The sequence below is a fragment of the Lactuca virosa genome, chromosome 9 (genome assembly GCF_052849685.1).
Source record: "Lactuca virosa cultivar CGN04683 chromosome 9, Lactuca_virosa_CGN04683_v6, whole genome shotgun sequence".
Taxonomy (NCBI): Eukaryota; Viridiplantae; Streptophyta; class Magnoliopsida; order Asterales; family Asteraceae; genus Lactuca; species Lactuca virosa.
Genome location: NC_136434.1, coordinates 218,369,120 through 218,384,288, shown reverse-complemented (window position 1 = coordinate 218,384,288; position 15,169 = coordinate 218,369,120). Strand labels below are relative to the sequence as shown.

Genomic DNA, 15,169 nt, shown 5'->3' with positions numbered 1-15,169 from the left:
GTTCCTCGGACATCTCGTTAACCAGGAGGGGATTTTGGTCGATCCGGCCAAAATCGAGGCGGTTCTGCAGTGGGAGATTCCGAAATCTCCCTCAGATATTAGGAGTTTTCTGGTATTGGCAGGGTACTACCGGAGGTTCATACGGGATTTCTCCAAGATTGCAGTACCCCTCACTCGTCTGACGAGGAAGGGGGTGGATTTCCGGTGGGTCCCCGAGCAGAAGAGGGCGTTTGAGACCCTCCGTCAGCGTTTGTGTGAGGCACCAGTCTTGACACTCTCGGAGGGAGTTGAGGATTTTGTGGTGTTCTGTGATGCATCCATCACAGGTTTAGGGGCGGTCCTCATGCAGAGAGGACGAGTGATAGCCTACGCATCGCGGCAGCTGAAGCCGCATGAGACGAGATACCCTACGCATGACTTGGAGCTGGGGGCGGTGGTGTTCGCCCTCAAGATATGGAGACATTACCTCTATGGGGTCCGATGTACCATTTAGACGGATCACAAGAGCTTGAGACATATCATGGATCAGCCGAACCTGAACATGAGGCAGCGCAGGTGGCTGGATGTAGTCAAGGACTACGACTGTGAGATCCTTTACCACCCTGGTAAAGCGAATGTGGTTGCGGATGCTTTGAGCCGCAAGTCAGCTGGGTCTTCCATCCCCGCGGTATGTATGAGGATAGCGGTGGATTCTCCGCTTGTGAGTTTGATTAGAGATGCCCAGGTAGAGGGCATGCGACCGGAGAATTGGAAGCTGGAGAGGATCAAGGGTGAGAATACCCGGTTCGTGCAGGATAGTCGGGGACTATTGACCTGATGCGGTCGGGTTTGGGTTCCGATGTCTGGTGGGGTTAGGCAGACGGTTATGGAGGAGGCTCATAAGTCTCATTTCTCTATTCACCCGGGGGCCACCAAGATGTACCGGGATTTGAGTTTGAGCAATTGGTGGCAGCTTTCCATGCGGCCTCTGATGCTCGGCCTTGACCATCCTACAGGTCAAGCACCTCTTGACGGCGAAGGAGAAATGGGCCTCTATAGATTCCCATGTGGAAATGGGAACAGATCACGATGGATTTTATTACCAAGTTCCCGAGGACGGCGAAGGGGTTTGATGCTATATGGGTCATCGTGGATCGATTGACCAAGAGCGCCCATTTCTTGGCTATACGGGAGAGCTCATCGGCCGAGAAATTGGCCGAAGTGAACGTTCGCGAGATCGTGTCTCGCCATGGGGTTCCCGTTTCCATTGTCTCTAATCGGGATGTCAGGTTTACCTCCCGCTTCTAGCAAAAATTTCACGAGGAGCTGGGCACGCGGTTGCACTACAGCACATCATTCCACCCGCAGACAGACGTCCAGAGCGAGCATACTATTCAGACCCTCGAGGACATGTTTAGGGCGTGTGTCATTGATTTCGGTGGGAGTTGGGATTCTCACCTACCGCTTGCGGAGTTCGCCTACAACAAAAGCTATCATTCTAGCCTTGGCTCCCCGCCATTCGAGCTGTTGTACGGGCGGAGATGTCGCACCCCAGTTTGTTAGGTCGAGGTTGGCCACAGAGTAATGGGTAGGACGGAGGTGGTCTTGCAGACTACCGAGAAGATTCAGCAGATTAGGCAGCGGCTGCAGACCGCTCAGAGTCGGCAGAAGAGTTACGCCGACCGGAGCCGCTCCGAGTTAGAGTTTCAGGTCGGTTACATGGTACTCCTGAAGGTCTCGTCCTGTAAAGGCGTGATCCGCTTCAGGAAGAGGGGAAAATTGGGTCCCCGATATATTGGGCCGTTCAGGATCATTGTCAGGGTTGGCAAGGTAGCTTACATGCTAGAGCTGCCGGAGGAGCTTAGTCGGATACACAACACTTTCCACGTTTCGCAACTGCGAAAGTGCATTATGGATCAAGAGGAGGTGGTGTTGTTGGATGATATTCAGGTTGATGAACGCCTGAATTACGTAGAGAGGCCTGTGGCCATACTGGAGAAGAAGATGAAGATTTTGAGGAATAAGGAGATACCTTTGGTGAAAGTTCAGTGGGAGCATCGGAGGGGGTCCGAGTGGACGTGGGAGACGGAGGCTAAAATGTAGGAGCATTACCCGGAGTTATTCGTTGCAGCAGACTTCGAGGACGAAGTCTAGTTCAAGTGGGGGAGAATTGTAACGCCCCGATTCTCAGGTATTGATTTAATGTGTGAGTTTCTTGATTTCAAGGGCTACTCGACGAGTTGATTTCCCTACTCGTCGAGTAGCAGCGGGTTGGTCCACGTATTTTAATGACCTACTCGCCGAGTCCAAGAAGGGACTCGACGAGTAGGAGCTGACAGGTGAAACCCTAAATCTCGGGGTTTTGCACCATATTTAAAGGATCATTGGCCTCCCCCAGCCTCCCCTTTTACTGTTTCTTGTCCCTCTCAAACCCTAATCGAGTGTGTGTGTTCCATTTGTGTATTTTGAGCTTGGAAGAGGATTTTGTGGAGAAGGGAGCTTGGAGAGCAAGTATTCAGAAGCAAGGAGCTTGTGGGATCTGAAATCTACCTTATTGGGCATCTTCTGGAAGTTATAATCATTACCCTGACCTTATTTCATTCTAGATCCCCTCTTTGGACAAATTTTAGGGTTTTCATGGTATGATTGGAAGCTATTCTTGTGTGCAAGCTAAGATCTGAAGTTGTAACTTCATAACTGAGCTCCCTTGGGCTTCTTAGTCCATAAAAGTTTCCAGCTTGTGCAAGAATGAGACTCTCCCAAGGTGCAAAGCTCCATTGGAAGCTTAGATTGGTCATTTATGGCCTTTAGAGCCTTGCATGTGCATAAAGTTTGCAACTTTACGTGATAAACATGCCTTAGAAGCTTGGATCTGTAATCTGGAACCTTGCCATGGCTTAAAAAGCGTCTGCATGGATGAAGGTCTGTAAGGACTCGGCGAGTTGGAGCAACAACTCGGCGAGCCCGTTGAAGATGGCCATGAACTCGACGAGTTGGATGAACAACTCAGCGAGTCCGTTGAAGATTGCCTTGAACTCGGCGAGTCGTTCGAAGACTCAGCGAGTCGGCTAGGGTTTCTCCCAATTCTTGGACACGTATGAACTCGGCGAGTTAAAGGGGAACTCGACGAGCCAATCAAGGATTTCACGACTTCTCGAGTTCAGGAAGGACTCGACGAGTCGGTGAACTGCACTCGACGAGTCGAGTCAACATGGACTGTTGACTTTGACTGTGGACTTTGACTTGGACCAAGGGTTGACCAGTTGACTTCTGAGGGTATTCTGGTAAATTGGGAGATTTATGAAAAAGGGTTTATGGTAACTATAGGTGGTGGAGCTCGTGTTGGTGAACCGGGAATTGAGCTTTCTAGTTTCAGACGACAGTTGCAAGGTGAGTTATCCTCACTATACTAAGGGGTCTAAGGCACCAAGGCCGGCCCATTGGATATTATATCCTAGTAGTTGTATTATGTTGAGTATGAGTTGGTTACGCATGCTAGTTTGATATGCTAGAGGGTAGGTCTATAGGACTACCTATGATACTGATTGATTACCTGTATGTGCATTTATCTGTTACATGTCGACATGTTAAGTGGGATGGGTTGAGGTTGTACTGCTCCGTGCGGTAGCCAACAAACCCCATAGTATTCCAGATATGAACTGAGGGCCCGGTAGGCATTCCAGACTCATATTGAGGACTTGGGAGCATTCCAGATACGAGCTGAGGGCCCGGTAGGTATTCCAGACTCGTACTGAGGGCTCGGTGGCAATCCAGATGTGAGCTGAGGGCCCGGTAGGCATTCCAGACTCACACTGTGGGCCCAGGGGTATTCCAGTCTGTAAAGTTGTGGACCGTTACGTGCTGTTTCATTCAGTTTGTTATGATATGTTATTGCTGACATGGTTATGTGGACTGTATGTGTATCGGTATTTTGGGGGTAACTCACTAAGCTTTCGGGCTTACAGTTTCAGTTTATTGTTTCAGGTACATCAGGGGATCGCGGCAAGGCGAAGGCATGATCGTACAGCTCCTCATATTATGTTTATGTTTCTGGGAATACTCTGATAAATAATATTTTGAAAACAAAGTTGTAATGTTTTGATGAACTTGACATGTTTTAAAAGTTTAAATTTTTTTGAAATTTTTGGGTGTTACAAATCTCCTCCATGATCACTACCCGTATGAAGGATAGCGAACCAATCACGGGCCACATGCAGAAAATGCAAAGGTATGTGGACCGTCTAATGAAACTGAATGTGAACTTCCTTGAGGAGTTGGCAATTGATATCATTTTGCACTCCTTGCCCTCGTGTTATGATCAATTTCGTATCACATACCACATGAACAAGGAGGAAGTCACACTCAGTAAGCTTCAAGGACTTCTGAAGACCGCCGAAAGTGGTCTTAATAGTAAGTCGGTTGCTACTCCTACTCCTACTCCTACTACCCTTGTTTTGGCTATCGGGCAAGGCAAAGGGAAGAAGAGGAAGCACCATTCGAAGGGTTCCAAGGGAAAGTCTCTTGAAGGCTCCTCGTCTGGAACCAAAGGTGGTTCTATCACTCCTTCTTCCATCCTTAAGGATGTTGAATGCTTCTACTGTCAGAATAAGGGGCACTAGAAGCGAAACTGCCCAAAGTACTTGCAGGATGTCAAGGATGGGAAAGTGAAACCATCCCATGCAGGTATTTACACTATATTGTCTAATAACTCACCATATTCTAACTCTTGGGTGCTTGATACAGGATGTGGTATTCACATATGTTCTGATTTGCAGGGCCTAAGAAGAAGTGAGGATGTGGAGCACGGGAAGATAAACTTAATCATGGGGAATAGGAAGATTTAGCCTGTTACCAAGATTGGAGTTTATACTTTGTTGGTAGATAGTGGGTTAAAGTTAGATTTGAATAAATGTGTGTACTCGTCAGAAATGGCGAGGAATATTATTTCCTTTCATGCTTTGTACAAACAAGGTTTTACCTTTTCTTTTGATAATGAAGTTGGTAGTATTTATGCTTTCTTTAATAATGTTCTTTATTTTAAAGCATTACCTTGTGATGGTGGGTATGAAGCTGTATCGGTTGTAGATAATTTAGGAAATAATGTATTGTGTATTGATTCTTCTACTAGCTTGGATAAAGCATCTTTGTGGCAATGTCGTCTTGGACATGTAAGCAAGAAACGCATAGGCCAGCTCCAAAAGGATGGAGTATTGGAGTCATTCGACCTTAAGTCGGATGACAGTTGTGAATCTTGTCTACTTGGAAAAATGACAAAATCACCCTTCACTGGCACTTGTGCAAGGGGTGAGGGTTTGTTGGACCTTATGCATACTGATGTATGTGGACCATTCAAAACCGCCACAAGGGATGCTAATCGCTATTATGTGACTTTTATTGATGATTTTAGTAGATATGGTTATGTCTACTTAATCAAACATAAGTCAGAAACTTTTGAAAGGTTTAAAGAGTTTAAACAGGAAGTAGAAAATCAATTGGGCAGGAACATTAAGATGCTTCGGTCCGATTGAGGTGGTGAGTATCTTAGTACTGAGTTCCTCGACTATCTTAAGGATTGAGGAATTGTCTCACAATTGACACCTCCCAGGACACCACAGCTGAATAGTGTAGCTGAGAGGCGTAATCGAACCTTGTTCGACATGGTTCGCTCTATGATGAGTCGAGCTTCGCTACCAATCTCTTTTTAGGGGTATGCCTTAGAGACTGTCGTCCACATCCTTAATCTAGTCCCTACAAAGAAGGTTGCCAAAACACCTCATGAGATGTGGACTGGGAAAGTTCCCAATTTGGACCACATCAAGATTTGGGGTTGCGAGGCTTTCGTGAGGCGCGAGACTCATGACAAGCTCGAACCTCGAAGTGAAAGGTGTATTTTCATCGGCTACCCACAAAAATCTTTTGGTTACCTCTTCTACAGACCCAGTGAGAATGTGGTTTTTGTGGCTAGGAGAGGGGTATTTCGAGAGAGAGAATTTATAAACCAAGGAGACAGTGGGAGGAAAATTGACCTTGAAGAAATTCAAGAGTCAATTGGTGAAGGAACCTCAGACACGAGCAATCAACCTGAGGAGGAAACTCCTGTTGATCCAGCTGACGAGTCTGTACCTCCGAGACGTTCCACAAGGGTTAGGAGCACACCTGAGTTTTATTATGGATTTCATATTACTACGGAAGGTGATACATTTATCAGTGACAGTACACTGGTAAATCTGGATGAACCTAACAGTGTTAAGGAAGCCATGGCAGGCCCGGAGTCTGCTAAATGGAAGGAGGCTATGGACAGCGAGATACAGTCCATGTATGACAATCAAGTTTGGAACTTGGTTGACAATGTACCAGGCCGTAAGGCAGTCGGGTGCAAATGGATCTTCAAGAAGAAGACCGACATGGATGGAAAGGTACACACTTATAAAGCGCGACTGGTCGCGAAGGGTTTTACTCAGACTCAGGGTATTGATTATGATGAAACCTTTTCACCAGTAGCAAAGATTAAGTCTATTAGGGTTATGCTAGCCATTGCTGCATTTCATGATTATGAAATATGGCAAATGGATGTCAAAACCGCCTTCCGTAACGGAAAATTGGCTGAGGATGTTTACATGAATCAGCCAGAGGGTTTTTTCAGTGCAGAGTACCCTAATAGAGTGTGCGAGCTTGAGAAATCCATTTATGGATTGAAGCAAGCATCTCGAAGTTGGAATCTTTGTTTCGATGAGAAGGTCAAAGAGTTTGGTTTCTCAAGAAGTGAAGATGAGTCTTGCGTGTATGTCAGAGCTAGTGGGAGTATAGTTAGCTTTTTGGTGTTGTATGTAGATGACATACTACTCATAGGAAATGACATCCCAACCTTGCAGGAGGTTAAGTCCTGGCTTGGGAACTGCTTTGCTATGAAGGACCTTGGAGAAGCTGCCTATATCCTAGGGATAAGGATATTAAGAGAAAGGAGTAAAAGACTAATTGGACTTAGTCAGAGTATCTACTTGGATAAGGTGTTGAAAAGGTTCAACATGCAGAACTCCAAGAAAGGAGAATTACCGATCCAAAGCAATGCCAAACTGAGCAAGGCTCAGAGCCCAAGTACAGAAGATGAGATAGCTGAGATGAGTCGATTACCTTATGCTTCCACTGTTGGCTCGATCATGTATGCTATGACTTGTACCCGTCCTGATGTGGCCTTCGCTTTGAGCATGGTCAGCAGATATCAGGGGAACCCTGGCAAGGCTCATTGGACTGCGGTAAAGAATATTCTCAAGTACCTGCGGAGGACTAAGGATTGGATCCTTACCCTTGGTGGGAGTGATGACTTGAGAGTGGTGGGGTACAGTGATGCTAGTTTTCAGACTGATAGGGATAACTTCCGCTCTCAGTCGGGCTGGGTCTTTACCCTAAATGGAGGGGCAATCACTTGGAAGAGTTCCAAACAGGAGACTGTAGCTGATTCGACTTGTGAATCAGAGTGCATAGCAGCGAGTGAAGCGGCAAAGGAGGCGATATGGCTGAAGAACTTCATCGGAGACCTTGGAGTTGTACCAGCTATTAAGGAGCCTATAGAGATTTTCTGTGACAGCAATAGTGCTGTTGCCTTAGCCAAGGAACCAAGAGATCATGGGAGATCCCGACACATTGACAGAAAATATCACTTCATAAGACACAAGATAGAAGAGGGACTCCTCGTGGTAAAGAGGGTATCGTCATATGAGAACCCTGCGGATCCCCTTACGAAGGGACTGACGAGGGTTAAGCATTTGCAGCATGCGAGACGCATCGGGATGAGGGACGATATTAGTTTTACAGATTAGGTAGTTATTACTGAAACTTGTAAAATGTAATCGACATTTGATGATGAATAAAAGTTGTGATTTATTTATGAGTAAGGTGTTGCTATCATTGTCAATTATTTACTATTGTTTCAGCTTTGCATGTTTTGACTTCCAGAATAATAAATTTATTCAAATTCTCCACAGTCGGTCATATGTCGGAAGTAGGTATGAATCAAGACTGTCATGAATTGGGATTGTAGACGACTAAAGGTGTTTAGCCATAGCAATTGTTGCTACAACATTCATGAGTGCTCATAAGTTATGAGTATTGGAATAAACCCACGCTCACTTGTATCACTTCATGGAATTTATCTCGAGTGACCGTGAGACGGTAATATCATATAAGTCTTCAAACCTAGAGATATGAGTTGTTACCTATGAGTTGGTTGTGCATTGATTGCACGTAAACGCATCAGTAACTTGATGTTATAAAACGTGCCTTTGTGTACAATTCAACAAGTACTAGAACAAGCATATGAGTCGAAGTTTATCTGTTCCTTCTTGAATTAGAAGCGATGTCTGGGCCCCTCGATGATTTTGTTTTGACCTATGTACCGGGCCCGATCAGAACTAAATTGATGTGTTCGATTAAGTTCTTTGTCAAACAAATCGGAAATCGAGAAACAAACTGCTGGACAATAAGTAAGACATTGTTCCATGTATTTGTCCGGCTGATATCATGAGAGCAGAGGATTATATGATCACTTATCTAAAATGGCGCTTCATAGTTCAACAGAGTTTTCGAGAGCTACGATTGTCGGTTGGTTCCTGAAGCTATATAGGCAAATACAGTTATCAGACTTATACAAGTGGGAGACTGTTGGATAAGGTGTCTAAGTCCATAACTTATTTGGTATATATTTGACCCGACCCGGCATGGTCCATTTGGGTTGCACTTCACCCGAACTATTTATATGGATAATATTATGAGAAGAGTATATTTGCGGCCTATTAATATATTATAAGTTATAATATATTAATATGAAATTGTATTATTTAATTAGTATTGATCTTAAATTAATTATGAATTAATTTAGTGATTATAAGGTGACTAATTAATAATGGGCTATTATATTTATATGGTGTGAGCTAACACTCATTAGGAAATGCGCTAAGCTTAAATGGGAGTCCATGGATGATCAATGGAGCTTTTAACCCATGGATCCTTGGAATAGGAAAAGACATGGGTTATTAGGGTTTGCTGGTTCATAACCCTAATCATCTACACTATATAAAGAGGCTTTTGGTGCTTGAAAAGTGACTATGTGTGTGTGCATAAGAGTGGCCGAATTTCTAGAGTGATTGTATACTCTCTCATAAGTTTTCCAAGTTTGTGGTGATTTGTGATTTCCATTTGAGGCATTCACATTATTGGTGCTTGGCTTTCAAACTCCTAAGGAATCAACTCACTAACAAAGGTATGTAATTCTTCTAGTATCTTTTATGTTTAAAAGTACTCCATGCATGCTAGATAAGTTATGAACCTTGGAAAATTATTTTGCATGTATTTTAGACAAACATAGATCCAAGGTTTCTAGGGTTGCATAAACACCTTAGGAGTGTTAGTTTGCTCAAAACCCAACAATACCCTAGGGTTGGACCCAACTGTATGTTTGGTATGTGGTATTTTAGGAAACTCGCTAAGTTTTGTGCTTAAAGTTTGTGTTTATGGTTTCAGGTACTTCAAGTATAAAAAAGGAAAGGTCTGGCGTGATGGCACAGCATCCCCCTCATGATTCCGCATTTATGATTATTTTTACTCTGATGATTTGACATTTTGTATCATTGTTGGCTTTGAGACATCTAATATATGGAATTAATGGTTTTTAAAAAAGAAAATTTGTATCACTGTTGTTACACAAAATATTTTGTAATTTATTTGAAAATGTTTGTTATACTTGAAAAACCAATAAACCAATGTACATTTTTACCATTGATTACCTCTAAAGAAACCTTATCATACATACTATATACTTTTCTCATGTAGAGAGTAAAGCACATACCAATTTATCATTTTTCTAAATTTTGTTTTAGAATATATATATATATATATATATATATATATATATATATATATATATATATATATATATATATATATATATATAAATATTCATATATGAATATAACGTATTCATATGTGAATATGATCTTTCTCACTTTCTCGGCCTTTTTTTTTCTTTTATATATATATATATATATATATATATATATATATATATATATATATATATATATATATAGAATTTATCGAATACCAAAAAATAACTTATTAGATTATTTCATTTTAGTATATAAAAAATAGGTAAATTGAGTAAACTAACTATTATAAACGAGGTTTTCAAATAAAATAACCATATTTTTTTAGTTTTTTTTTAAAAAAAAAAACAACTCTTTCCGAAATGCCTAATTTCGGAGTACTGTTCATCTTTTTTCAGATTTTTTTTTTTTAATTTTCAAAGAAATTATTTTGTTTTTTTGGGGGGATTCCGAATGCTACATTTCGAAATGTTTAATGTCATCGTTTTTCAATACCGGAGTAAAATTTTAAATTTCGAAAAAAAATAATAAAAAAAACTCCAAAATTTCAAGAAAAAAAATCATTTTTTTTCTTAATTTAACAAAAAAAAATTAAACTATATACAATATGAATGTATAAAATTTGACATTTTATTGAAAAACGATAACATTAAACATCAGGAAATATAACATTCAGAAACCCCAAAAAAACTAAATAATTTCTTTGAAAAATTATTTTCTTTGAAAACCTCGTTTATAATGGTTATTTTACTCAATTTCCCTAAAAAAATATTCTACCTAATATGTTAATAATATGATCAATGATCTACGATTAAACCCACATGGACCATCCAATCGGTGTTGTTTACCCTTTTTTTTTCCTAGATTGTGTTATTGTACTGCACCGAATAACCTAATAAACACTTGCAAACAAAATAAAAAATTGTTTCATATAAGTAAAAATCCCAAACACCATGATTAAAAAATTAAAAAGATTAAAAAAACACCTACATTCCCATACATCAAATATATGCAGACATATTTTATTCAATACACAATCTTCCCTTCTCTTCTTCCCATTGTTACCCAATCCAAACAAGTACTATACCCCCATCACAAACTAACTCACAAGTTACAAGTTACAACATTTCTCTTTTTTTTCATCCCCAAATCCTACATTCTACACAAATCATTCTCTCTATTTGTGTAAACATCGTTCCACAGAACAACTTTTCTGAAATTTGAATTTTGAACGTGTACTTGGCTGTGGAGGGTGGCGGCAAGTGGCGGCTGTGGGTGGTCCGGGAACCCGTTTCCAACCACAAGATCAAGACAGATGGCATTGTTGTTGTCATCTAATCTAGCCCTTGGATTCCCGGGACCCACAACATCATGATTGCTGTTTTTAACTACGGGAACATCGTGATTGTGTTTTCCTTCGTATGCGGTTATAACTGCTTTAGGATCGTGTGATGCGCGTTCTACATGTTTTCTTACATTGCATCCAGCACTTGTGCATTTGTAATAACTCCTGTGTAATGTGTTGGATCATGGGTCAAATTGGTTTCGGGTCAACGGGCGTGTCGGGTTGACCCGCTATCAGTTTTTATCCGGGTTTTTTTTTTTGAAATTTCGTAATTAGTTATTAGATATGATAAAAGAAAAAAAAAACGACATTTTTAATAAGGGTTTACAGAAAATGGGTACCAAGGATTAGTCTCTATAATTTTGTAATTTACAGAAAAAGTCCCTGTGAAGTTTCTTTTTTTACAGAAAAGTCCATATGTTTACGATTTTCATATGTTGGCAGGTTTGGCCCCTGTGTAGAAAATAAATTACAAAAATAGTCCCTGTAACTTACAGAAAAGGTCCTTGTGCAGTTTTCTTTTACAGAAATGGTCCATATGTTTAAAAAAATTACAAAAATAGTCCCCACCCAACAGAAAATTTGCAGATTACACCCCTGAAAATATATTGCCATGTTTCATCCCTACACTTTTTTGGTTTCACACTTTGGCCACAGGACTTTTATATACTAGTTCTACCTAATTATATTTGTATGTGACAAAATTGTTGTAATTGGAAGAAATGAAAGTATGATGCTATAAATGAAAACAATACATACCTAGGGTTAGGATTGCCTCTCACAACTTTTTGACCATATTTCCTCCAACGGTATCCATCATCCAATATATCAACCTCACTGGTGGTTTGAACCACCACACGTGGCTCACGGATAGGCTTCACCACTGGGGTCACATCAAGTGCACCAAAATCCGTTCGCCTGATCAAAATTAAAAAAAAAAAAAATCAACAATCATTAGAGAAAAAAAAAATCTCTCAAACTTTATTACCTTTTTTTGGAATATGGATCATCCTCATCATCAATCCCATCTGTGTTTTCTTGATTTGCATATTTAGGAGATTGCACAGGGGTTCCACTGTCATCTAAGTTGGGATTCTGGACATTATTTGCAGACATGCCTTTGATAATGAAAAATGAAATAGAGATTAGAAGATAATTATATATAATAATGGTGGAGAATGTGAAAAAAAAAAAAAAAAAAAAACCTGGTTGATAATTTGCATATTGAAGTTTATCAAGATTTTCCTCTTGTATTGACATAAGAGCACCAGCACTAAATCGGCGACTAGGTTGAGGTTTAGGATGATCATGTGTCCCTTTATACACAATCTCAGTTATTTGTCCAGTATAAGATCTTTCAAATATCTTTTTCACTTCACAATTTGGATGTGTACATTTGTAATAGCTTCTTGGATGTTCACTTCCTTTCACAACTTTCTGCCCGTATTTTCTCCAATTGTATCCATCATCTGATGACCTGTCAACTTGGATCGTGGGTCCCGCATCTTTATGCTTCCCCAATCCGTTTGTTTCCTCATGAGACATGTATACAGATGAAGATGCAGATGCGTATGATTGAGGCTCACTTTGGTTTTGATATTGACCACTTGGTTCTCCTCTTTGAAGATTTGAACCTGTAGAAACCTTTCATGCAATTGCAACCAGTATTATTTATAATCCGTTTTACTTAATCTGTACACAATGACTTAATGGGTTAAGCCAAAAAAACCTGGCTTAATGTATTAAGACACGAACCCTTTAGCTGTTTTCCTTTCTTTTTTCCTCTCATGTTAAAATTGATGAGTATTGTGATATGTAAGGGTACAATGGTCATTTAGTCTCAATTAAAAGAAACAGAGTCTATGTATAATAATATATGGCTCTTTATCCAGACAAACATCATTACACATACAGGACTTAATGAGGAAAAAAAGAAACAGTCCCTTGGTTTAGTCATGTGAGGTGCCATGTGGACATAAAGTGAACACTTTTTTTTTTCCAACAGGATGCCACGTAGGATTGAATACCAGTTAAAACGTGTTCCAATCGTGCAATTGAAACAAGATGAAAAGTTTTTATAACAAATTTTAGTACATAATAGGTCAATACCTGATATCCTGCAGAAGAACTTTGTGGAACTGATGTAATTTGGGTGTGTGGTTTAAACTCAAAGAAACCAGAGTTACTATCATCCAAGGGCTTTCTTGAAGAACAATTTGCATCTAAAGAGAATGCAGCAGTGGTGATTGACCTTTGCATCAGTGAGGAATTAAAGAAAGAACCTGTGGTAGGAGAAGGTTCGGCCTACAAGATCAAAAAAGGGAATTTTATAGACTCGGTGTCAATAAGCTTCATAATTGTTTATTAAATACTATTACCCCTTATTCTCTAGCAATCTATTCACACAAGCTGAAAACATGATTCGTGTAGTCTTAATCTTTCAAATAAAAGGGTACACAATGCATAATAGTCTCGATTCCATGACTCTAGAAATTACCATAAACAACTAGGGCACAATAAAGGGAAAGGTGGGAAAGGGCACCAATGGAAACGGAATATTCAGTTTTGTAAAGGAATAACACTGAAAGCTTATTGAATACAGCTAATCTATATTAAAAATTACGGATACTAGGCAAGAACAGTTGCATAAAGAAGAAACTAATGGGAAACAACATCATTGTAAGCATCAGAATACAACGGCCCCATAGGAGCACATAAGCATAGATATTGTAATATATTCTTCAAATGAGCACTTTGAAAAGGATTCATTTAGTTCTACAAACAAAACACACCGTTCTGATGAAACGAATAGCGCATCTAAATAAGAATATCATACAAAACGCACTTAGAAAAAGCTCAGATGATGAAACTAATCTCAATCACAACAGATCACATCAACGAAATCACCAAAATTCTCCACTGAAGCCTACTCTGACGTAACCATTTACCTACTCAAATCGAACGAGATTTTTCGTTTTTCCAAAGTAACTCGTATATGGAATTATAAAAGGAGGAGATTTAACAAATTCTACATCCAAAAATCAAAATCGATTAAAGTTAAGCGAAACCTATGTACGAAATAAATTGAACGAGACAGACAGACGAATCATACCTTCATGTTAGTCAGGAGGACAGGCGATTCGAGGAAGGAGGTAGGGCTGAGACCGGGAGGGACGTTGATGGAGTTAGACCTTGAGATAGGGAGTTTAGCTGGTGACATTAGCTTGTATTTAGCACCACCACCGGCAGCGGCGGATCTGAGTCCGAAAACATCTCCTCCTCTCTGTTTCTGATGACCGGTAACATCGACATTGGAGGTGGCGGTGGTGGAGGAGTGAGAGTGCGGAGAATGTTGGTCATCCATGGCGGAAATTTGTGATCCAGTTTCAGGTTACGGGGGAGAGAGAGAAAAGGGGGTATCAAGTAACAGGGGTATTTTTGACATTTCAGATGTTGAGTGTGTTGACTTACGGGAACTAGTTTGTCTCATTTGTTCAGGCAAATAGAACAACAGAACATGATTATTTAGGCATTTTAACAGTGAATTAACAAAAAAGGTCCCTTAACTATTCAAAAAGCTCGTTTTTAGTACCTCAAATATTAGTTCTTCATTGTAATCTGTACAATTTCTAAGAGAATATATAGAGCAACTCTATATATTTTACTGAACTTTGCTTTTAGAGCAATTTACCAAACATTTGACAAAAGAGTAAAAGAGCAATTCTGTTTTCCAGTAAACTTGGCTTAAAAATTCATTAAGCTATGTATATTATTTTGAATTAGAAAGAAATTTTTTTTTTTCTAAAAGTTAAAGTTTATATCTTATAAAGAGTTATAAGAATTTTATAAACTTCTCTTCTCTTTTTAGACAAAATTGCAAAAATGCTCCCTGTGATATGCATTTTTTTGGGGTTTTAGTCCAAACCACGACTTTTTTGGATTGGTGGTCCTTTTGAGCTAGTTCTGT

The 15,169-nt window shown here is 40.1% G+C and overlaps 1 protein-coding gene across 2 annotated transcripts; it reads right to left on the bottom strand.

The window, feature by feature from the left end:
• Positions 1-10,814: 10,814 nt before the first annotated feature.
• On the bottom strand, positions 10,815-14,683 carry LOC145136884 (putative WRKY transcription factor 20). 2 transcript variants are annotated; one of them, XM_079070995.1, is made up of 6 exons: positions 14,315-14,683; positions 13,312-13,506; positions 12,408-12,846; positions 12,191-12,320; positions 11,962-12,120; positions 10,815-11,367 (listed from the first exon to the last, which is right to left on the bottom strand). In XM_079070995.1, the coding sequence occupies exons 1-6, from the start codon at positions 14,564-14,566 to the stop codon at positions 11,010-11,012; spliced, it is 1,533 nt and encodes a 510-aa protein (XP_078927121.1). In that variant the 5' UTR covers positions 14,567-14,683; the 3' UTR covers positions 10,815-11,009. The 2 variants fall into 2 exon arrangements, with proteins under 2 accessions (XP_078927121.1, XP_078927122.1); XM_079070996.1 differs by lacking the exon at positions 14,315-14,683 and adding an exon at positions 13,581-13,604.
• Positions 14,684-15,169: the final 486 nt, after the last annotated feature.

What these genes read in the sequence shown, in the direction of transcription:
- LOC145136884 (XM_079070995.1), bottom strand. Translation starts at nt 14,566, where the DNA reads ATGGATGACCAACATTCTCCGCACTCTCACTCCTCCACCACCGCCACC. An exon ending in TCCTCCTGACTAACATGAAG is followed by an intron (nt 13,507 to 14,314) that starts GTATGATTCGTC and finishes TTGATCTTGTAG; the next exon opens with GCCGAACCTTCTCCTACCAC. An exon ending in AGAGGCAATCCTAACCCTAG is followed by an intron (nt 11,368 to 11,961) that starts GTATGTATTGTT and finishes CACATTACACAG; the next exon opens with GAGTTATTACAAATGCACAA.